The following is a 22,598-nucleotide window of genomic DNA, read 5'->3' as shown; positions in this document are numbered from 1 at the left end:
TTTTCTGTGTATGTTTGACCTCAGTGTCTTTGTGCTTTGTTTATATAGCTGGCCAGTTGCGTGTGTTTTTCAGTGCATGTGAGCATGCTCCACTGGCTAGCTCTTAGCTGCTACTCTGCACTGTTAGAACTGGTACTAGAGTATCTGAAGCACCTCTCTCATAACATGCTTACAGCTGGCCGTCCTGGCCGTCCTGACCGATGGTGTAATCACTGGAGCTAGTACCCACCCTCCGATTCCCCCCGGCAGGTAAACACGGTTATCTCTGTCAGCACTGTTGCCTTTGTTTAGAATGTTAGCGCCGTTAGTATCATTAACATTAGCTGCTAGCAGCTGGTGCTGCTTTTGGAATTAAAAGATATTCTCTGAATTTTGAATTTTAAATTAGTAGGTCAGATAAACCCTTTAAGGGGCGCTGAAGCTAAACATTCACTGTGGCCATATGTTGTACCCTGTTGTCCTCATGTCCTCATTTAGTGCAGTCCAATCACCGCTGGAATAAAACATAATTTGTGTTAGTTTGTAGTAAATTAACTAAACACAATTTAATCATGGATGATGCATCATGTGAGCAGAATGTGAGCTAAAATATTTAAACTAGATATTGACTCAATCATTCTGAATGGCCACATTTGCTAGCCTAATAATAGGGTTTACATACAGTTACTTATTGTACTTTAGTGGTTAAAATTTGCACCTAAATGACCACAAAAATGAATGAAGACACAAAGCACCTGGAGCTTTTGGACCTCTGGGGGGAAGTGGGAGACAGTTGGTTAAGGGGTGCCTAAATGTAGTTCAGTATATTTGTCTCTCTAATGTTTATTATGGTCCATCGCTGGCCTCTCCCTCTGCTGTGTCTCTGTGCTGCATCGCTCTGCTTCATGGCTGCCGCCTGCTGCTGCTGCTGCTGATGATGCTGATGTCATCACCGCCTCCCAGCATCCCTGGCACAGCAGCACCGCCATTTTCCCTATAGTTTCACACTGACTGACGGACAGACAGGGCCGCTGGAGCGTCCCGCACCCATCCTCCTGTTTATCCATCCGGCTCCTCGCTCCTCCCTGTCTCTCACTATAGTCTAATTGACGCACTCCAGCGCTTCCGCTGCTAAAGCTGAGGCTGACTCTCCTCTCCGTCCCCCCGGCGGATTCTCCATGTATGGATGCGCCAAGGAAAGGGATGCTGTAGGCTGACCAAAGACCCAGAGAGAGAGAGAGAGAGAGACACGAAAAATACAGGCTGCTGAGGAGATTCTAGAAGGAGGCACCGGAGGATCCGGGCGCTGTTTTGAATGGGCAGAGGATTCACCCCCTGCGATCGTCGAGTTTGAGTTGCTGAGGTAAGACACGGCTCCTTCGGATATGATTCCCACTGAGCATCATCGCTGTTGATGGGTGTCGCGCCTTGGTGAAGACGGTGTGTGCGTGCGTGTTTGTGATTTCGAGGCCTTTTGTACATGTGAGGCGGTAAATAAGGACGCTGCGTCAGGGTGTTTGATTCCGCTGATTGTCTTATAAAAAATACGTATATCCACCTTTAAAAACAAACAAACACTCCTACTCAATTACGTAAATGATCTCTTAAATGATGTAATTGTCATTTAAGCTCTCGTGATGTGTGCTGAACTCCCCTCTGACGCAGTGTTGGATGATTTGGGTGTTTGTGCCGTTTATGTTTACGCGGCCTGTCTTTGAGGTGCGGCAGGCAAAGCAAGATGGAGGAGACAATATTTACATGGCTTATACAACTGTACTGTAAAATGTCTTCTCAAATGTTCTGAGAGTGTGCGTCATCCACGCGTTCATCGCGTAGCCTCGATGTGTCATGGCTTATAAAGATGTTGAGGTGGAATTGTCTTTTTTTTTCATCGATTGAGGCAGAAAAGATGGAGGTGCGCGGCGCTGCCCTGAAGTAATTATAGGCTACCGTTAAAATCTCCCTAAATGAATCTGGTCATCAACAGAGAAAAAGATGAAAGCCATCAATAAAGGTTTTAACGAAAAAACAACAACAGCAGTAAGAGGCTGATTGTTGTAAAGATGCTGAAAAACACTACAGCTAGTTCTCCACATACAGGAACGTGTGTTGTTTTCTTTGGGGAGAAGCAGTGAGCAGATACAGTTTCATCGGCCCTGGTACTTGAGGCCAAGGGATGATGCCCAAAGAATAAGCAGCCATTTTTACTGTAGAATAGCAGGGATGCTGATCATCCTGCCAAATAATGTCCCAGCCATTTAGTCAGCGTGTTTTAGGAGCTGTGACTCTCAAACGGACTGATTCACGGCTTGAAAATGGAGCATGTGTCTCAGTCTATAGCTGTTTGGTTCAACTTACAAGGCCCACTCCTTAATATTTAATTATAATAACAACAGCAGACCATGTGGGTGATTCAAATCATCATTATTAAATCTCTATTTTTAGATATTTATCCTGGTCAAAGGTGTAATGAAATGTGTCATGATGGAAAACAAAAGCCCTGTTTCCATCTGACAGGTTGGTCTGTATCCTACATGTTTCTGCCTGCAGCGGTGCTAAATCGCTCTTATTGTCTACCTGTGCAGGTGCCAGGTGTGTGTCTGTGCAGCCACACAGATCTTCAGCTCTCCTGCTCACTCGCACACCCTCCTGCAACATGGCGACGGCTTCAGTGAAGGTGGCGGTGAGGGTCCGACCCTTCAACTCCAGAGAGATTGGGAAGGACAGCAAGTGCATCATTCAGATGACAGGAAACACCACAAGTGAGTATGAATTCAAGTTATATGTTGTGTATTTGTAGTTAAACGTTATATTGAATCTGATGAATGTGGATTTCAATATTTCACTGTCATGGGAAGAAAAGAAGTAACGTTCTGACCGTAACGTTCCTCAATAAAATTACAATCATTAACTTCTTAGTTAAGTGTTTAGTCAGTGTTATCTCTTCTGGATGTTGTGCAGAGTAACATATGTGCAGAGTTTGACACTAGAAGGCTGTTTTTACATTCACTGCTGCAGGGGGAAGTTTCTCTGTGATCACCTCACATCTGAGTTTAACGTGTGTGGATTATCAATTGAATCTGCCGTGTATTTAGTAAGTTTTCGATTAGTCATTTGGTCTTTAAAATGTCACAAAATAGTGGAAGGCGGACATTATAATTTCCCAGAGCCAGAGTTGATGTCTTCAGACTGCTTGTCTGACAAACAGCTCAAAACCCAAAGATGTTCAACTTTCTATTATGTCAGGAAAGCAGCAACGCATCACATTTAAGAAGCTGGAACCAGCGAAGACTGAAACAATTTAGTGATTATCAAAATAGTTGCCCCTGAATTCTCTGTGTATTGACTCAATTGATTAACTGACCGTTCGTTTCAGCTTTAGAGGAGTTTCCGTACGAGCTACGTAAGACCAAAACAAACCGATTAGTTGACTACTTGACGAAGAGGGGGCTGCTTAGTTTGATGTAGAAACTTGAAACCCCCCAGTACACATACACATACACTGATGCACCTTTCAGCAAACTTATAAGCTGTAAAATATTTACATATTCAGAGATTATGAATAATTTAATGAGGGAGGAGGAGTAGATGTAGATTCAAGAATTTCCAACCAGATAATGGAACTTTTTTTGTAAATCTATATCAGACATAAATAATCATCAAAGCAGCGTTTTAAAAGATGTCTGAAGGGGATCTTTAAAAAGGACATTGTCTTTCAAAAAAGACAACTAAGTCAATTTAACATAGACACAACTTTTTATTATTTTATCATGCAAACAAAACCGTATGCCGTAATAAGACTTTGAAAGATGGTACAACATTCTACACAAAGGAGCAGAAAATATATTGTTCATTTGGATGAAGTCATCAAGAAAGAAACACACATTGCATGTAATCTGTGAAATACTGCAGTGATGTGTAATGTTAAGGATCAATAATACAGTGAAAACAGCAGACTGAAATATTAAGCTCTATGTTAATGACAGAGAGCTTAAAAAAAAAGCATGCACAAACTCTTTTCCAGTCTGCTAACCTCAATCACAACATGTTGATATCAATAACTGAGACCATCTGATTAAGCAGTGAGGTCCTGTATCTCTTAAAGTCGTGGCTTTAGAGTGCGACACCCAGAAATGCAGCGACGTCCCGCTGCTCTTTTGATCATATTCCTGCGACCGACATTGAGCCAAGTTTGGCATTTCACCCCAGATATTTGTCCGGTACAGGCCGCTTTTGCCCTGCAGCAACAAGAGAGTGGGCCGGGAGGCATGCAGCATCATGGCAGCCAGAGAAGGAAACAAAAGCGCCAGTCAGGCCTGAAGCCTGTCAGTGTGTGTGGGATGTAGCGACAGTCGCTGCAGGGACCAAAAAGACCTCCTTGTTCTGGTTGAGCCCAGACGCCGGGTCAGCTGATGCAAGTGTGTGTTTGTGTGTGAAAGACAAACACGGAGTATGTCGGCCTGTTGTGCCTGTCCGTGTTTTTTAATGACCTCATTAGAGCCAAAGATTCAAACTTGAATTATTTCAACTCATTAACTTCACTGACATCTCACCGTCGTCCTCTTATATATTTTCTGCATTCTGGTCACACACGGTCCCCTAAAAGAGAAGCGGGTGTAGCTGATGGATGGATGGTCACACGTGTTTGCCTCTGGCTGAGTGGACCTTTCAGCAGGATGTTGACGTGTGCTGCTATATTGAACTTGTCCACAGGGGGCGATGCTGTGTGTTCAGTTTGCAGCCGAAAGAGCATCTGCTCCTGCTCGGTTCTTGTTTCGTGTTCTGCGTGCACGTCACCCCTCCCCTCTTTAAAAGAAAAAGGATGAGTGGTGCTGCTTTTGTTTCTAACTGTAATATAGTAAGTCCTCTCTGAACTGTGTGTCCTTTCTCTCTCTTGAGTTAGAGGTGAAGCTATTTCAAGGTATTTCAATGCCACGTCTCTCTGATCACGAGATTTTGACACATTATAAGCTGCTACCAAGAATTCAAAAAATCATAATGTAGAATATTGACAAATAGCAGTACATGCTTTAAGTTAAACAATATGGGATTGCATTACTAATTATGTTTATTCGTTCTTAGCATTTTTTGTTATTTGCACGTGAAAAGTAGAGAGGTGACAGGGACATCAGTTTGGAATTTAATCAGGGACGTTGACACAGTGTAGACAGATTGTATGAATCTTAACCACAAGTCAACAGTGCTGGTCCCACATGTCCATGTTTTGGTAGTTGAAGGTCAGTTATTTCCAAAAGCACATAAAAGGAAAATGCATTCTCTCGCTATTGATTTTGATGCATTTCTGCCAACTGTGCATTAATGAATTCTGGATCTTTCTACAACTTTCTCTCACTTCTCAACTTTCTCATAAAAAATATTTGTTTGGACACTGAATGCAGATTTCAAATGAGAGTCTCCTGCTCACAATATTCTCATTGTTGTTTCCAATCAAGAGAAAACGTTACAGTATTTTCTTCCTAGACACCAGAATGGGATTTTTTCTGGTGTTGTTTTTGAGAACATGACACCTTTTTTTGAGGTAGGCGGCGACCTCCGCGTCTGAAAAATGAAGCCAATGTGGAAGTGCCTTAAATAAATAATCCAATCAATAAATAAGGCGCAGCGAGACAAATGGTGTGAGAGAGAGAATGTGTTGTATTGAAAGAAATGTTTATTCCTATGCAGGTAATCAGGGTGACTCAGTTTCTGATGCTTCTATTTTACTCTGTTTCAGCGATCCTGAACCCCAAACAGCCGAAAGAGAATAAGAGTTTCAACTTTGACTATTCTTACTGGTCACACACCACGGTGAGTTTTACTGCGTCAGTTAGTTTTATAAATACATGTACTAGTCAGATAAGAAAATGAAGGATTTGCCCTAGATCAAGTCCCTAATAATTGATATGAAATAATATATTGATTCAAACGTTAGCATTTACCCTCATGGTGTAAGAAACAGGTTTGTCTTTTTGATTTTCAAGCTGTGAAAAATGAAGTCTCTCTCATCTTTTCTCTTTATTCTTGCTGCGCTCCCTCTTTCTCTCTCTCTCTCTGCAGCCCGAGGACAGCAGCTTTGCCTCCCAGAAGCAGGTGTACAAGGACATCGGAGAGGAGATGCTGCTTCACGCTTTTGAAGGCTACAACGTGTGCATATTTGCATACGGCCAGACAGGAGCGGGCAAGAGCTACACCATGATGGGACGGCAGGAGCAGGACCAGCAGGGAATTATACCTCTGGTAAAACAGAATACAGTTCTGACCAATAATCAAACGCATAATCCAATTCTCTTTTATCACTGTTAAAACAATACAAATAACAATCAACAATGCAACCTTTACCACATCAATTACTCTCTCTTTTATAGCTGTGTGAAGACCTTTTCACCAAGATCCATGGCAGCAATAGCGACAACAACAAGTCTTACTCAGTGGAGGTGAGTGACGTCTATTTGTTGTGCTGTGTATTCTATTTCCCCCTGAATGAAACATTACAATTATTGTTGACGGGCAGCTGGTGTTATATTCGTCGCATCAGAATTCTCTTGATTTTTAATCTTTCCTTCGCCCTGGAGCTACCAAGTAGTAATGATAACCGCTTAATGACTCGTAAAAACATTTAAAAACACATCCGGCTCTGTGCCTGCTCCAGGTGAGTTACATGGAGATCTACTGTGAGCGTGTGCGCGACCTGCTGAATCCGAAGAACAAAGGAAACCTGCGCGTCCGAGAGCACCCTCTGATGGGACCCTACGTTGAGGATCTGTCCAAACTAGCCGTCACCAATTTCAACGACATCCAGGACCTGATGGAGTCTGGAAACAAGGCCAGGTAATCAGAGCGGGACTGAATGACAGTGACGGACTCCTTAGATGTTTGTGCGAGTCGGTGGATGGAGAAGATACGCGGATGAGGAATTTGGATGTTTTTTTGTAAATGATTCAATGACTGGAACAAATGACGGATGGAGCAGATCATGTTTGAGTCAATAATAAGCACCTAACACAGCATTTTTCCATTTCTGCAGGACTGTGGCTGCTACCAACATGAACGAAACCAGCAGCCGCTCCCACGCCGTCTTCAACATCATCTTCACTCAGAAAAAACACGACATGGATTCGGAGAACACCTCAGAAAAGGTTCGGACAAAAAGCTCTTGCCTGAGTAATCACCCAGTCGGACTGATGTTTTTCTGCTTCTCAGACAAACAAGTCAATAAGTGGAATAGTTTTATTATTCTCGTTTCACCACAGAAGCATCAGAAGAGATGCTACAAGGCAGAGCATATTTTATTACCTTTTATGACCTGAGTGGAGGCCGTCTGTGGTGTGGTTATCTGAGGAACGTGTTGTTGAATTGATCGATAACACTTTACTGCCAGTTCTCCCGGTGCAGTTGCAGGTGAAATATGTTCGCTGAGGTGGCTGTTTGATCTTTTGTATCATCACAGGTCAGCAAGATCAGCCTGGTGGACCTGGCTGGCAGCGAGAGAGCCGACTCAACCGGAGCTAAAGGAACCAGGCTTAAGGTCAATTTAATAATGACTCTTTGAACGCAGTACTTCAAATATAAAGAATATATAAAATGTATGAATGGATGGACAAATACTCAATAATATTACTCAATTATTTGCAGGAAGGAGCAAACATCAACAAATCTCTGACTACGCTGGGGAAAGTTATTTCTGCTCTGGCTGAACAGGTATGTTTCTTTCATACTTGTCATTAAGAATATACTGTTACAAATTATTGTTATTTCATGTTTAAGTAACAAACGCTGCCATTTCTCTTCCAACTAGCAGGACTCAGTACCAAACAAGGTCAGTAATGCCAACACATTTGAAACTTTGAAGCCTACAATATTTAACGAATATTTGCAGATACATTTTGCTTATTTTGTGTACAGAACAAGAAAAAGAAGAAGGTGGAGAATTTCATTCCCTACAGAGACTCAGTTCTGACTTGGCTACTGAGGGAGAACCTGGGTATACACATGTGATAATAAACCCTAGTTTTTACCCAAAGAAAACACACTTTCTCTGTCAGTTTACTTATTGTCTTACTTTCTGTCTTCTAGGAGGAAACTCTCGTACAGCCATGGTGGCCGCCCTCAGCCCTGCGGACATTAACTACGATGAGACTCTCAGTACCCTCCGGTGAGTAAAATGTCTATAACCTCTCTTTTTGAAGATCATTAAATCAGACGTTTGTCCCTGGGAATAGCATTTTAAAGATGATGTCACACTTATATTACACGTTCAGCTCGTAGAAGAGAGCTTGATCTTGGAGCATTTTCTGAATACATTTGCATATTATTAGCTTTGTAGTGTTGCATTATTTGTGTACCTGTACAAATGCCTGCTGAACAGAGCACTGCTTTCACTTCCATCTTGTACTACACTCCTCCTTATGTACAGATCTTTGCATCAAAATAAGACGGGTCCGTATTCATGGGCATCTCCTAGAAACAAAATAAAATTCAACCAAAACTTTTTACCCCAAATTAAATCAACAGCGCACTGCTACATTCCTGCTGATTAACAAATCGGACAAATAAGGTTTGTCTTCACCGGACTGCAGCTCATTTTGGAAACTCCAAAATTGTGATCGCAATTAATATTGGAATAGTTGTGCAGTCCTAACTTGCAGTAGCTTATTTCTCACTATAGGCCCATATTGTCATTAGTTGATCATTGTCTTTCAGTATCGAGAGGCTGAGGAATCATGGTTTATAGCTTAATGGCTTCTTGACCTGGATGACCTCCGTCCCTTTAGGTACGCTGATCGGGCCAAACAGATCCGCTGTAACGCTGTGATCAACGAGGACCCCAACAACCGTCTGGTGCGTGAGCTGAAGGAGGAGGTGGCTCGCCTCAGAGACCTGCTGTTTTCACAGGGCCTGGGAGACATCATAGAGAGTGAGTGTCGCACAGAGAAACGCTCACTCAGAGAAAATGCACTTATACAGACACACACACACACACACACAAACCTGAATTTAGACTCATTGTGCCGTTTTCCTCTGACTGTACATGTAAGACAGAGGATGACAGTTAAACTTGTGGGAGACGAAGAGTGTGGGTGTCTCTCACACTCATTTTCTTCTCTCCTCTGTCCTATCAGCGTATCGCTGCAACGGCCCGGTCATCGCTGGTTTGAAATGTGTGTATAACTCGAGCAAGCCTGCGCTTTGCAACTAATAGAAATGAATCCTGAGCCGTCCTTCCTCCTCCACCACACCAGAGACGTAACTGATAAGGCCAAGAGACTATATGTGAAGTCAGACATGACACGAATTAAGTAAAATATATTGAAATCCTACTTGATTCTTTAGAGCAACACAATAATAATCTACGGTTGCTGTATTAAATCAGTCTTTTCTCAGGAATTCTGCAAAATGGCCTCCTTTTTTCTTTCCATTTGTTGTAGTTTCCATGGTAATACATGACTTTTTTCTCTCTCCTTTAATCTGGGATGTCCAGCCTTTTAATACTTTCATCCTCATAGCACAATTTAAAATTGGCTGGGATTTCTGAGAAGCTTTTAAGAATCTGAATAGCCGGACTCTTTGCTTCGGCAAAAAAAAAGAAAGAAAAGTAGACAGAGTCCATGGATTTTGTTTTATGAGACTAGTGATGATGGAAGAAAGCACTGACTGGGAGGACGCCATTTTAGATTGCTGACGAACTCCCTTTTTTGCATCCTGGTTCTCTGTGTGTGGAGCTAATTGAAGCTATGAGTCAGGTGCTTAGAGGCCTGCATCTCCGAGAGCTGTGCTACCAAAGGCTGTGCTACACTCTTTGAACACATTAAGACATGCAAAACATATGAAAGAAAACCTCAGGCTGTATATGTTCATAATGTCATATGTTTTTGGTTTTATTTCTCTTCTTGACTGTCTCATGCTTGCGAGCTTGTCGGAGACAAAAAAAAAAGCTTCTGGTCTCTAACTTTCAGTTTATTTGGCATTTTGTGCTCTATCAGTTTGAGTTTCTCTTTCTGCGATGGCTTTGGGGAAATGACGTCTGCTTCTTTGATCCATTATTTGAGCTTTCTCTTCTTTTTTTTGTACTCCTTCCCATTCCCTATTTATTTCCTTTGTATCTGCGTGTTCCTCTCAATCCCTGATGTCTCTCCTTAATTACCCGGCGTCTGCTCCGTCCTTCCGTCCTTCTGTCCTTCTGTCCTTCTGTACTTCTGTACTTCCTTCCTTCCTTCTTTCCTTCCTTGCTCACTTCCATGCAACGCCTCTCTCTCTGGCAGACCTGTGCGATTACAAGAACTTTGTGAATAATCGCCAGGCTGTCAATCAAGGGGGTGATCTCTCCGCAGTGTCCAATGCCATGACAGGAATGAGTCCCTCCCCCTCGCTCTCCGTCCTGTCCAATCGCGTCGGGTCCATCGGCAACCTCCATGACCGCATCTTCAGCCCGGCCAGTGAAGAGGCCATCGAGAGGCTCAAGGTAAGAAGGGTGATGCTGAAATTGTTCAGGAAACGGTAGATTAGATATGGGCTTGTGGGACGGAGATACGAGGTCAAAGAAGGAAAGCCTCTTGCTAAATCCAAGATGGAGCAAAGTGAATAATTCCATTTTTGTATAATTTTTAGATCTCTGTCTTAATTTTGCCAACAGGAAACCGAGAAAATCATCGCAGAGCTCAATGAGACTTGGGAAGAGAAGCTGCGGCGTACCGAGGCCATCCGTATGGAGAGGTTCGTCAAACATATTCATGCATAATTCATATCAGATTGCTCTCCCCTAGGAAATGTGTATTTAACCTACATTAAACAATTACATGGCAAATGGACTTGCCTTTCTAGACCTTATAAAAATGTTCCTTTGCTAATAACCTAGCGTATCATCAATCCAAAGGAAGCATTATCCTTCATCAGCATAACACAGTCAGTGACTTCTGGTCTGCTCTTCAAGTGATGAAGAATAGTTCAAGCTACAGTGGTGGAGCCTGTCAATGCTTTACCAAATTGTGCTTGAGATATTCCTGCTGGTAATGGACTACCTTTGATGGATGGTCCCTTGAGCAGAATATGGGCATATACGGTCTTAAAGGATATGTTGTGTTGTTGGATTGCCAGACTACTTAGAATGTAAGAACACACCTTCTTTTTAGCCAAGCTTGTGATTGCTTCCTGTAGAGAGGCCCTGCTGGCTGAAATGGGTGTTGCCATGAGAGAAGATGGAGGAACTTTGGGCGTCTTCTCCCCGAAAAAGGTACCAGGCTTGTCACTGTTGCACAGTAGTTTGATGCATTTACAGCATCTGTACAAACACACAAACACTAAAACATATTTGTCATTATTTCCCTTCAGACGCCTCATCTGGTGAATCTGAACGAAGACCCGCTGATGTCAGAGTGTCTGCTGTATTATATCAAAGACGGCATCACTAAGTAGGTTTAAAAAAAAAGATGATCCAGATACTGTGCTGTTTCTGTGAATTTGTCTCAATTGTTTTACTTTATCTTCCCTCAGGGTCGGCCGTGAAGATGCCAAGTCTCGCCAAGACATTGTTCTCAGCGGCCATTTCATCAGAGATGAACACTGCACCTTCAGCAGCACCACGAGTCCTTTGGGAGAAGGTAAAGGCTGGCTGCTCTCTCTTACGATTACAATGTTGAATAAATGTCGTAACATGTAAATACATATTAAAGATGAAGACATCCATGTTGTGTATATGTTAAAGTCTTTGTTGTAATAGTTCTATAATCTTCTCTTGAACAGGATGTGTCATCCTGGAGCCATGTGAGGGGTCAGAGACGTACGTCAACGGGAAGCGAGTTAGCTCTCCCACTGTGCTGCGATCTGGTACGTGAGAATGTACCAAGAGAGTAAACAGAAAAAAAATGCATCAGGAGGAAGAGACAAGTCTGTGTCACATTTCTGTGTTTGGAAACAAGGAAAGCTATGTATGACAACAGAGGTCTAATCTGTAATTAATGTCTCGTGTGCACTTTTCAGGGAACCGCATCATCATGGGAAAGAGCCACGTGTTTCGCTTCACCGACCCGGAGCAGGCTCGTCTGGAGCGAGAGAAGACGCCGTGCGCTGAGACGCCGGTTGAGCCCGTCGACTGGGCCTTCGCTCAGAGAGAGCTGCTGGAGAAGCAGGGCATCGACATGAAGCAGGAGATGGAGCAGAGGTGTGTGGAGAACACACTATTTATTTAATTGCATTTAATTATATTACCTTTCTAGCAGAGAGTTTTGAATCTCTTTCAGGCTTCAGGAGCTCGAAGATCAGTACCGCAAAGAAAGAGAAGAAGCCAGTAACCTGCTGGAACAACAGAGACTGGTGAGTGAATAGAAATGTGGTTTATTATTTATTTGTCATTTTATTTTAGAGTTACCATTTAAGGTGCCTGATGAAAAGAAATACCAGCGTCAAATGTGTATTTACTGAATACAGAAGGTAACGCTGAATCATGTGTTTTCTTTCAGGACTATGAGAGTAAACTGGAGGCTCTTCAGAGACAAGTGGACTCCCGGTACCTGGAGTCTCCTGAGGAAGAAGAGGAACCCGAAGAGGAAGGTGATACTGTCACTTTTTAACTGACTCATCAAAACAATCATCTCTGTATCAGGCTTTTATTTGTCCAGAATGTACTCACATATCCTGTGCCTTTTCCCCCCTCAGTGCCGTGGACGCCACGTGAGACTGAGTTGGCTCTGTGGGCTTTCAGGAAGTGGCGTTTCTACCAGTTCACCTCTCTCAGGGATCTGCTTTGGGGCAACGCCATCTTCCTCAAAGAGGCCAATGCCATAAGTGTGGAGCTAAAGAAAAAGGTTTGTTACTGTAAAACATTGTCCTTATTCAGCACTGTGAGATGTGATATGTCATGTGTCATGTGCCATTATTATTTCATATATTTTATTGTATAAAACAGACTGCAGAGTGCAAATATGGCATAATGTGATGCTGGTGTATGAAGAGTTTGCTATTCAGTCCAGACTAGAGGCAGACTGCATGTTATTAAGTGCCAGTGGCCGTTCTGGATTTACCACAATGATTTAGCCCAGTGAGTCATCACAATGTAATACACAGTGCTGCATATTAAATGTCAGCTCTGTCCAGTCATCCATCTAATGAAAGGTGCACATGACGAAGCATTTTCTTCAGCCAAAATGAAACTCTACTGTTTCAAGTCTCACTCAGGTTTTGATTTCCATAAGCAGAAGAACAAACTCGAAGAAATGTTGGTCATTTTGCTAACAAAGGGGATCTCACATCGCCCACTGCTATTGTTTTATGAAGACACATATTACCATATCACTCTTCTTCTTTGTTGTGGTGATAAAAGGCTTGGAATGTATTTATATATCGACACGGTACGACGATATGATGCAGGAGCGTATAAACCAGCAGCAGTCACTCATGTTTTATGTCGTCCACAGGTTCAGTTCCAGTTCGTCTTGTTGACAGACACTCTATACTCTCCCCTGCCCCCCGACCTGCTGCCCCCGAGCATCGCCAAAGAGAGGGAGAGACGACCTTTCCCCCGAACCATTGTCGCTGTTGAAGTGCAAGATCAGAAGAACGGAGCCACACATTACTGGACTCTAGAGAAACTCAGGTACACTGGTTTTGTCATCAAAGAAAAAAGTAATTTCATGGTCAAGGTCTGTTTATTCACCCCTAACATCATGGAAATGTTGGAGTTCACATCCTTATCATCTGATGCTGATTTATATAATGTAATATAATACAGAAAAAAACTAAAATACAAACCGTGGATGTTCATACATGCATTCTATTAAAGAAGAATAGTATCCACTCTCTAACTCTCTATCTGTTTATATTTCATCTCTGTCTTTAAATCCTGTTTCACTCGATTCATTTATCTTTTTCTTTTTCATGCTGCCCCCTGCAGGCAGAGGCTGGACCTGATGAGGGAAATGTACGACCGTGCTGCAGAGCTCCCCAGCAGTGCTGTGGAGGACTGTGACCACGCTCTGACCGGAGGCGACCCCTTCTACGACCGCTTCCCCTGGTTCCGTCTTGTCGGCAGGTACGTCACCTCCCTCCCGCCTGGAGGCTGGCTTGATTCAAAACTCTGCTCTTTCTTTTATTTTTGCAATAAATCATCACTCCCTACCTTCTCCTCAGGGCTTTTGTGTACCTGAGTAACCTGCTGTACCCGGTGCCCCTGGTGCATCGCGTGGCCATCGTCAGTGAGAAAGGAGAGGTGAAAGGCTTCCTCAGAGTGGCTGTGCAGGCCATCTCAGGTACAAATACAGCTTGAATATCAGTCGTGTCACAGTCAGATGCTGTTGAACATGTTGCAGCTGTTCTTTTGTATCAAGAAATCATGATATAACATCTTATCTCCCTGTTCTGTCCTCATTCAGCTGATGAGGAGGCCCCTGATTATGGCTCTGGTGTGAGGCAGTCAGGCACTGCCAAGATCTCCTTTGAAGATAAACAGTTTGAGAAGGTACTAATCGGATGGTGATTTGTACTGGTCTTCTCTGAATGTGTCCTATGCAACCAATACAAGTCAAATATAATTTAAGCACACGTGTTTTAAAAAAGAGAGTTGGAATTTGAATTTCTTTCTGTGTAAATGGGATCCAGGCTGATTGTTTTCCGTCTTGTTCCAGTTCCAGACTGAGTCGTGTCCCGGTGTTCTGTCCCCCTCCATCTCCTCCCAGGAGGAGCTGCGAATCGTGGAGGGCGAAGGACCGAGCGCAGAGGTAGGAATCTCTGCCGATGAAGTCAACAACAATACCTGTCCAGGTGAGGTTTACCCCACTCATGTTCATGGTACACACCAGTGCCGACATATATGTTTTATTTGAAAGTAAATGTATCTAAAAAGTTTTAATACCGGACACGTGTGCTTTCATGTAACCATCATAGAGACTCCACGCAGCCCAGTAAAGAGCTCAGGTCTGGGTCTGGACCTTCCTCTGGACCTCTCCCCGGAGAAGGCTCTGTCCCATCTGCAGATCGGCAGCACCTTCACCTTCAGAGTCACCGTCTTACAGGCCTCCAGCATCTCAGCCGAGTACGCCGACATCTTCTGCCAGTTCAAGTGAGTTTCAAGAACGTCTCCACCAAAGTCCTGTTAATTATATTGTCTCTCTGCTACACATTTCTTACTTAATGCCTCTTGTTTTTTGTCAGAATCCTTTTCTGTAAACAATAGATCGTATATTCATGCATGCACATTTACACCTCTTAGAAGCATTCTTGTTAAAGCTCATATCACATAGTTTTGGCACTAAATAATCTGCAGAAAAATGGTCTCAAAAAGATGCAAAACAATGAGTTCTTTAGATTTGAATCACCATGTTGTAGTTACAGATGCTGCACAAGAGTGAAATCAATTAATAATGAAATGAACACATAGTTCAATGATTGTAGATGTTTGTGGTTCGTGGCAATTATCAAAATGATATATGATGACCAGTATACGAGGTGGTCAGCCTGATGTGTTTGGTTGACATAATGTGCAGGGAGGGCAAAGGGAGGTCAGTCTTGTATAAACGTCTCTTTGTTTTTTTTAGCTTCATCCACCGCCATGACGAAGCTTTCTCCACTGAGCCGCTGAAGAACACGGGCAGAGGACCTCCGCTGGGCTTCTACCATGTTCAAAATGTAAACAGTGAACTTAGCATTCACACCTATTATTAGAAAGTATTTCTGATTACAAATAGTTTTCTGAAGGCTGTGTTTGAGTTGTATTCTCTCTCTTCTCTGACAGATCACAGTGGAGGTGACGAAGTCCTTCGTGGAGTACATCAAGACTCAGCCCATCGTCTTCGAGGTGTTTGGTCACTATCAGAAACAGCCTTTCCCTCCGCTCTGCAAAGACCTGATCAGGTCAGGAACCTCTCATTTCCAGCCGATGACTGGTTGTGAGGCGATATTTTTAGATGGAAAGAAGGTTTCCTCATGTTTGGTTTCTTTTGACTTGTCTTTTTAGTCCGCTGCGACCTTCCAGGAGGCAGTTCCCCCGGGTGATGCCCTTATCCAAACCAGGTCAGCAGTGACATTTAATGTGTCTCAAAAGTTTGTATTTATTAACGATATGATCTCCGGGACCTGCTCTGTTTTCCTGAGTTTGATATTCACTGCAGTTTAGTTAGTACAGGCTGGTTTAATCTGCTCTCTCTTTGTTCCTCCAGTGCCGGCCACAAAGCTCAGCACTCTGACTCGCTCCACCGCAGGACCTTGTCACGCCAAATACGACCTCATGGCCTTCTTTGAGATCTGTGAGCTGGAAGCTAACGGAGAGTAAGTTGCATCTTTATGGCTGTGTTTCCACTTCACTTCCATAAAGCAAGAAACATGAGATCATGCTGTGTTCAAGAAAAATACCATGTTTTCAGATTCTGCAGTGAATATTATCATTTCTGTTAAAACAGTTGAGTACTAACATTTAACACATTGATTCTTTTCTTTTCTTTAGCTACATCCCAGCTGTTGTTGACCACAGAGGTGGGATGCCCTGCCACGGCACGTTCCTCTTACATCAGGTCTGACATGTCACACCAAATCACCAGTTTCATATTTATATACTCCATAGAGAGTGTTGAATATCATTAGCCATTATCCTTAGCTTTGGATAAATCCCTTTCCAGATTGTCTTGTTCCTGTATCTGTCATCCAAACATCTGGGAGAGAACTTGTTTTAATAGCAGTGTTAAAGTTTAAAAACCTGGGAAGATTCAAGCCTGGATTTTAGCCATTTTAGCCTGGTATCTTTTTTGCCTTCCCCACTGGAACTCCAATATAAAACTGGTTTATCTTCTCCTGACTCCACAGGGCATCCAGAGGAGGATCACAGTTACCATCGCTCATGAAACAGGAAATGATATTGAGTGGAAAGAGGTGAAGGAGCTGGTTATTGGTGAGTGACAAGGACACTTCAAAAACATGTTTGGCCTAGTTGGTTAGATTCTAGTTGTATCTTTTGAAAGTTCAGTTTTTCAAACCGGATTGATCCCAACATGACTTGTTTGACTTTAGGCCGTATTCGTAACACACCAGAGGCCGATGAGACCATCATAGACCCCAACATCCTTTCCCTCAACATCCTGTCTTCTGGATACTTCTGGCCAAAACACAACGACAAGTATACATTTTTTGTATTTGCTGTTTGATATTCCACAACAGTTACCTCTATGAATTAATTAACAAACCTGTAACATCAAGTCAGATCAGTTACTTTGGTTAGTATTTTTAACATTGCTTTAATGTGCCTTTTATAATAAAATACTGTTTGGCTTCAATGCATTTTTCAGTTTGCATGGATCAGTATGGTTTGCTGAGTTCAAACTTTTAACAGCTGCAGTTAAAAGTTTCTAACTCGTGTCCTGTTTCTCTTTATCCTTTGCTAACGCCAGCGTCTCCTTGGGAGTTGATCATAGGTATAAATGACAATCATTTAAAAAAATCTTTTTCATCAATTATTGTTTCCGATAACAAAATGGTCAATTGCTGACAGGCTTTTCATGAGGTTTCTTTATTTTATTTTTTTTTATATGCAAATAAATGTATGTTTTTTTTTACATCACAGAACTTTCTACCGATTTGAGGCAGCATGGGACAGCTCCATGCACAACTCTCTGCTTCTGAACAGAGTCACTCCGTATGGGGAGAAGATCTACATCACCCTCTCTGCTTATCTAGAGGTACTAAGACTGTCGACCACAACGTTCAGTCAATGCTGAGCGTAACTTATAACCAGACCCTTCTGGATTCTGATTTGTTGCTGTCTTTTATTTAGATGGAGAACTGCACTCAGCCAACAGTGATCACCAAAGATTTCTGCATGGTGTTTTATTCCCGTGATGCGAAGCTGCCGGCCTCTCGCTCCATCAGAAACCTCTTCAGCACCGGCTGCCTCCGGCCCTCTGAGAGGTACCGATTTATGGACATACAGTCTGAATCTTACACTTATTCTGGGCTATCTCTCAATCTAAGAAAGGTGCTCAATGAAATCGGCAGTTAAATGAATTCCGTCTCTCTTCTTCTTAGTAACCGTGTCACTGGCGTCTATGAAGCCACTCTTTGCCATGTGGCGGACAATGGAAGTCCAGGTGAGACCGAAATCAAAGAAGATAATCAGCAAGAATTACGATAGCATTTCCTTTTCCACTAGTGTTCGTATTTGGGTTTAAAATACTCACAGAACATCTTTTTCTTCAGGCATGCAGCGTCGTCGCAGGCGTGTGCTGGACACCTCGGTGGCGTACGTCCGAGGAGAGGAGAACCTGGCTGGATGGAGGCCTCGCAGCGACAGCCTCATCCTGGACCACCAGTGGGAGCTGGAGAAACTCAGTTTACTGCAGGAGGTCAGTGCGTTGAGTGAATAGCTTTGTTAGTAAGATTACATCTAGAAAAGATACATTATATTGTCACTTGAAGAAGTGCAGCTTATTATATTGAACCCAAGAAGTAGAACATTTTTCTTAATCTTTCATTTGATCTCAAATCCAACATTACCAAACTTAAAGATACAGGGTTTCCACTGGACAGGAACGAGGTTAATGATGGGAGGATTAGGTGATGACATATCTCACCTTTCAAATCACCCCAACCGTGTGAACATTTGTTCAAACCAGGTGTTTCAGATTAAACATGAAGAATCAGTTCTTGAAATGCCGCCAGTCCCAGTCAAACGCCCTGCGAGCCTTTCCGTACCACAACCGTTGAAGTCTGTATGTGCTCGTGTGTTTAGGTGGAGAAGACCAGGCACTACCTGCTGCTGAGGGAGAAGCTGGAGGCGACTCTGCTGGCGGGACAGGATGCGCTCTACAAGGGCAGCGACATCAGCGATTTTGCAAAGAGTCCCGTCCTCAGCCACAGTCCCGGCAGCAGCCCTGCCCTCGACAGCCCCAACCAGAGGCAGAGGGAGCTGGCTGCCAAGGTGACTGCTGCTCCCCGGGGCCACCAGTAAACGTTTTTTACTTGATTTTTTTTTTTTTTCAATCAGTTACAGTTTTCATTCAACATCATTTGTGTTTCCTTTCCAGTGTCTGCGTCTGCTAATGCACACCTTCAACAGGGAGTACAGCCAGGTGAGCAGCAGTGCCAGTGAGAGCAAGGTGAGCCCCAGCCTAGGCCCTCTGACCCGGCCCGTTAACCCTTCTGAACCTTTAGCGTTTACCGCTGTACCCTCACAAAATATTTAAGCCCCGCCCTTCAACCACTCTCTGCCATTTCATTCATTCCTTTTTCTGTACAGATTCCTCTCTTTTTCTTTCTTTCTTCCTTGTCTCATCTATTTTCAAATCACTCTTTTGTCTTAACCTTATGTTGTATGTCTTTATAATCATTCAGTAGACCGGGGTTAAATATTCTCCACAAATAATAATTTCGTCAGCTTCAACAAGAAACAATTTTTTCAAGATAATATTGACTCAGGTTTACTCCAGATTTAAAGCCATGTATCCATACCTCATACCTATGATTTAACATCCCCCCCCCCCCCCCTTGAGACTCTGCAAGGCTTCCACTAACCTGATGCTTCTCCTGCATGTCCTCTTTAACATGTTAATCAGCAAAGGGGCTCTTACACAATGAGGATTACAATAGTAAAGAGATGGTTTTTACAGTACAATGCAACAAAATGACAAACATTCTGATTGGATTGTTTTCTGAATGCACGTCTGTGTTGTTTGTGCTTAATTGTTTGCTGGTATGTTTTGTCTGTACCTGTGTTTGTCCCTTTTGTCTTGTGCGCGTGTGTGTGTGTGTGTGCTTCTCCATGTGTGATTTGTTGTGAACGTGTTGCTGTGTGTGTGGTTGTGTGCGTGTGTTTTAGCTTTCTGAGATGTCTGCGTCGCTAATGAGCAACTCCTCGTCTGGACTAAGCACGCTCACTCCGTCCTCTACCTGCCCCTCACTGGTCGAGGGAAATTATGACATTAGGTATGTGAATACGTGCAGTTATACTCGTCGCAGTATCAGTTTAATACTATTGGTCTGTCCTGTTTTAGATGCTTTGCTACACTGTGCCTGAGAAGATAAATAAAGTAAATGTCGTGTTTCAAGAAACATTTAGCGTCAGTTATAATTAAGTGATAACAGATAATCTGCAAATGTCCTTTGATTACAGTGACTTCTTTGGTGATGCAGTAGACATTTTTTCTTTGCTGTGCACCAAAATACATCAATTTAGCTTCAATTTTCCTACATTTATTTAAAATAACAAACATTGTTGTTGCTGCCGCTGGACATTTTTGTCCAGGAGAAGTAGGTTACCCTCATAGGTGTATTAAATGTAGCTTTTCATATGCTAAATATTTCACTTGGTGATGTCATTATGCAACAAACATTTGCATTAAAATATTTCAGTGGTGAAAGAAGTATTCAAATGATTTACTTCAGTAAAAGTAGAAATATCCCAATGTAACAAATACTGGTCTGAGGTCCTGCATTCAAAATCTTACTTAAAGTAAGAGTACATGAGTATGACCAAAAAACTATGACCAGAACAATTTTAACTACTTTTTTATGCTACTGGGTAGTTTAACTCTGAAAATATATCATATTCTATGAACCGGTTAGGTTTTGTATTACGAATCTTAATCTGCATAGAAACCAGTATCTACAGCTGTGAAATTAATTTAGCAGAGTAAATGTACATTAAATATAGTGGAGTGGAAGTATAAAGTAGCATCAAATAAAAATACTTTGTAAAGACATTGTAACATTTTAAAATATGTATTTTTTTAAGTGAATTAATAAGAAGAGTATGTTTTTAAAGACATAGTGCTTTGAATAAATGAAACCATTTTGTCACATTAAGATAATCTTGTTTATGTTGTGTAGACACACTGAACCCAGTTCAGGAGCGTCCACACCAGATCTGGACCCGTACAGCCCCGTGGACAGAAAGAAAGCTCTCAGAGGATGCACCTTTGTTCCTGACATACAGGAGATCCGCGTCAGGTCAGACCACACACACAATACTTGATTTTGAGTCACTGTGGAGAAAGCTAACCTTTTATTTGGAAATGGCAAACACCATTGTTTTTATTTGGGGAACAAGCATTCTTTTAAGAAAGAGTTTTATTGATGTTGTCTTAACATTAACATTGATTTCATCGTGTGCAGCCCCATTGTGTCAAAGAAGGGTTACCTGCACTTCCTGGAGCCCCACACCAGCGGCTGGATGAAGCGTTACGTGGTGGTGCGCAGGCCCTACGTCTACCTGTACCGCAGCGAGAGGGACAGCGTGGAGAGAGCCGTCATCAACCTGTCGTCTGCGAAGGTGGAATACAGTGAGGACAAACAGACCTTACTGCGGGTACGACCGAGCTTCAGTTTGACAGTAAAACACAGTTTTAGATGAATTAATGAATAGTAACCCACTGAGCCTGAACGAACTGAAGTAACCTCATGTTGTCTACAGACGCCCAACACGTTTGCTGTGTGCACTGAGCATCGTGGAATACTGCTGCAGGCCACCAATGACAAAGAGATGCACGACTGGCTGTACGCTTTTAACCCTCTGCTAGCCGGCACCATCAGGTGAGTGGTGGAGAGGCTGTAAAGAGAAAATACCCCTAAAACATCATGAAAATCTGTTTAACACAGCTATTATGTTAATCTTACACAATTGAAATATAACTGCAGTAGCAATTCCTATAGTTAGTAATTACTGTGAACATGCTAACCAATTAACATAACCCGGCTCAGCGCTTCCCAACCTTTTTGTCTTGTGACCCCTTAAGACAAAGTAGTGTGAACCTGTGACCCCTCGTTATGGGTTATGGTTTCTATGTGGACATGAGGTCTGAGCACCTTAACTGTTCCAATATACAAAGTCAGAAAAACTAATAATATTGTTTAGCTGAAATATCTGGTGGCGTCAAATATTTTCCTTCCCCTCTCTCTTGAGGCGTCCCGACCTGCAGATTTCAACCCAATGACCTATATTGTCTTTTAGTCCCCGAACCGCAGGTCAGCTCATTATCCAAACATTTTAAATTAGTCCACACAACTGAGAATCAACAAATTAAACAAACAGCTAGCTATAGACAATGAACTTACCTCAAATAACTCAGAATAGTGTCTCTATTTTCTCTACAAATAAAGTTATTTTGTCTTTTCAGAAGATCTCATGGGAAATTGCCACAACTGCTTTCCAAATTTTTATAAAGTACATTTTTTTTTTTTTTTTTGGTCTTACTCCTCCTCTCTTCCCCCCTCCTCTCTCCTCTCTCCTCAGGTCAAAGCTCTCCCGGAGAAAGTCGGTCCAGTCGGTCCCGTCTGCTATGAGGATGTGAGAGGTCAACCGGCCTGGTGGAAAACAACAAACAAACATACAAAACAATACAATCTAAAGGCTCAACTCAGCATCCTGCTCTAATGAACATAGACCATATAAACAAACGTATACATAAACCTCTTAAATAACCCTCTGTATGACGACTGTCCCACTCCCAAACATCACTTGATCGCTCATCCCTAAAACCAACAAAACTGTCTTTTCTCTCTTTTTTAAGTCGCCACCTTAAAACCCTGCATGGTGTGCTCCCTCCTGACCTTTAGCAGAAACATAAGACAAACTAACCACCCAAACCTGTCAATATACTTACCCCTGCTGGGCGTTTTATCAGCTTTCATGTCGAAATCTGTCATCTGTAAGG

The 22,598-nt window shown here is 42.6% G+C and overlaps 1 protein-coding gene across 2 annotated transcripts; it reads left to right on the top strand.

Annotated features, from left to right (window-relative positions):
* Positions 1 to 2,635: 2,635 nt before the first annotated feature.
* Positions 2,636 to 22,235, top strand: kif1ab (kinesin family member 1Ab; the record flags this gene model as incomplete). 2 transcript variants are annotated; one of them, XM_079173530.1, is made up of 48 exons in its annotated part: positions 2,636 to 2,741; positions 5,714 to 5,787; positions 6,037 to 6,216; positions 6,345 to 6,413; positions 6,629 to 6,807; positions 7,004 to 7,115; positions 7,427 to 7,504; positions 7,612 to 7,677; positions 7,778 to 7,795; positions 7,882 to 7,960; positions 8,053 to 8,131; positions 8,751 to 8,893; positions 9,099 to 9,137; positions 10,239 to 10,438; positions 10,610 to 10,689; positions 11,131 to 11,206; positions 11,305 to 11,384; positions 11,467 to 11,573; positions 11,716 to 11,799; positions 11,953 to 12,133; positions 12,213 to 12,285; positions 12,432 to 12,522; positions 12,628 to 12,776; positions 13,386 to 13,564; positions 13,862 to 13,999; positions 14,098 to 14,216; positions 14,340 to 14,425; positions 14,592 to 14,727; positions 14,851 to 15,025; positions 15,501 to 15,591; positions 15,698 to 15,816; positions 15,920 to 15,975; positions 16,122 to 16,230; positions 16,406 to 16,472; positions 16,762 to 16,846; positions 16,966 to 17,071; positions 17,343 to 17,366; positions 17,516 to 17,630; positions 17,726 to 17,859; positions 17,977 to 18,038; positions 18,148 to 18,293; positions 18,680 to 18,868; positions 18,975 to 19,046; positions 19,766 to 19,872; positions 20,776 to 20,895; positions 21,061 to 21,253; positions 21,359 to 21,477; positions 22,178 to 22,235. In XM_079173530.1, 48 exons carry the CDS (start codon positions 2,636 to 2,638, stop codon positions 22,233 to 22,235), a joined length of 5,148 nt encoding a protein of 1,715 aa, XP_079029656.1. The 2 variants fall into 2 exon arrangements, with proteins under 2 accessions (XP_079029656.1, XP_079029655.1); XM_079173529.1 differs by lacking the exon at positions 9,099 to 9,137 and having other exon boundaries at positions 19,766 to 19,873; positions 20,753 to 20,895.
* Between the last annotated feature and the right edge of the window lie 363 nt (positions 22,236 to 22,598).

This window comes from Pholis gunnellus (genome assembly GCF_910591455.1).
Source record: "Pholis gunnellus genome assembly, chromosome: 14".
Lineage (NCBI taxonomy): Eukaryota > Metazoa > Chordata > Actinopteri > Perciformes > Pholidae > Pholis > Pholis gunnellus.
The sequence above is the reverse complement of the archived record's forward strand: the minus strand, read 5'-3'. Positions and strand labels throughout refer to the sequence as shown.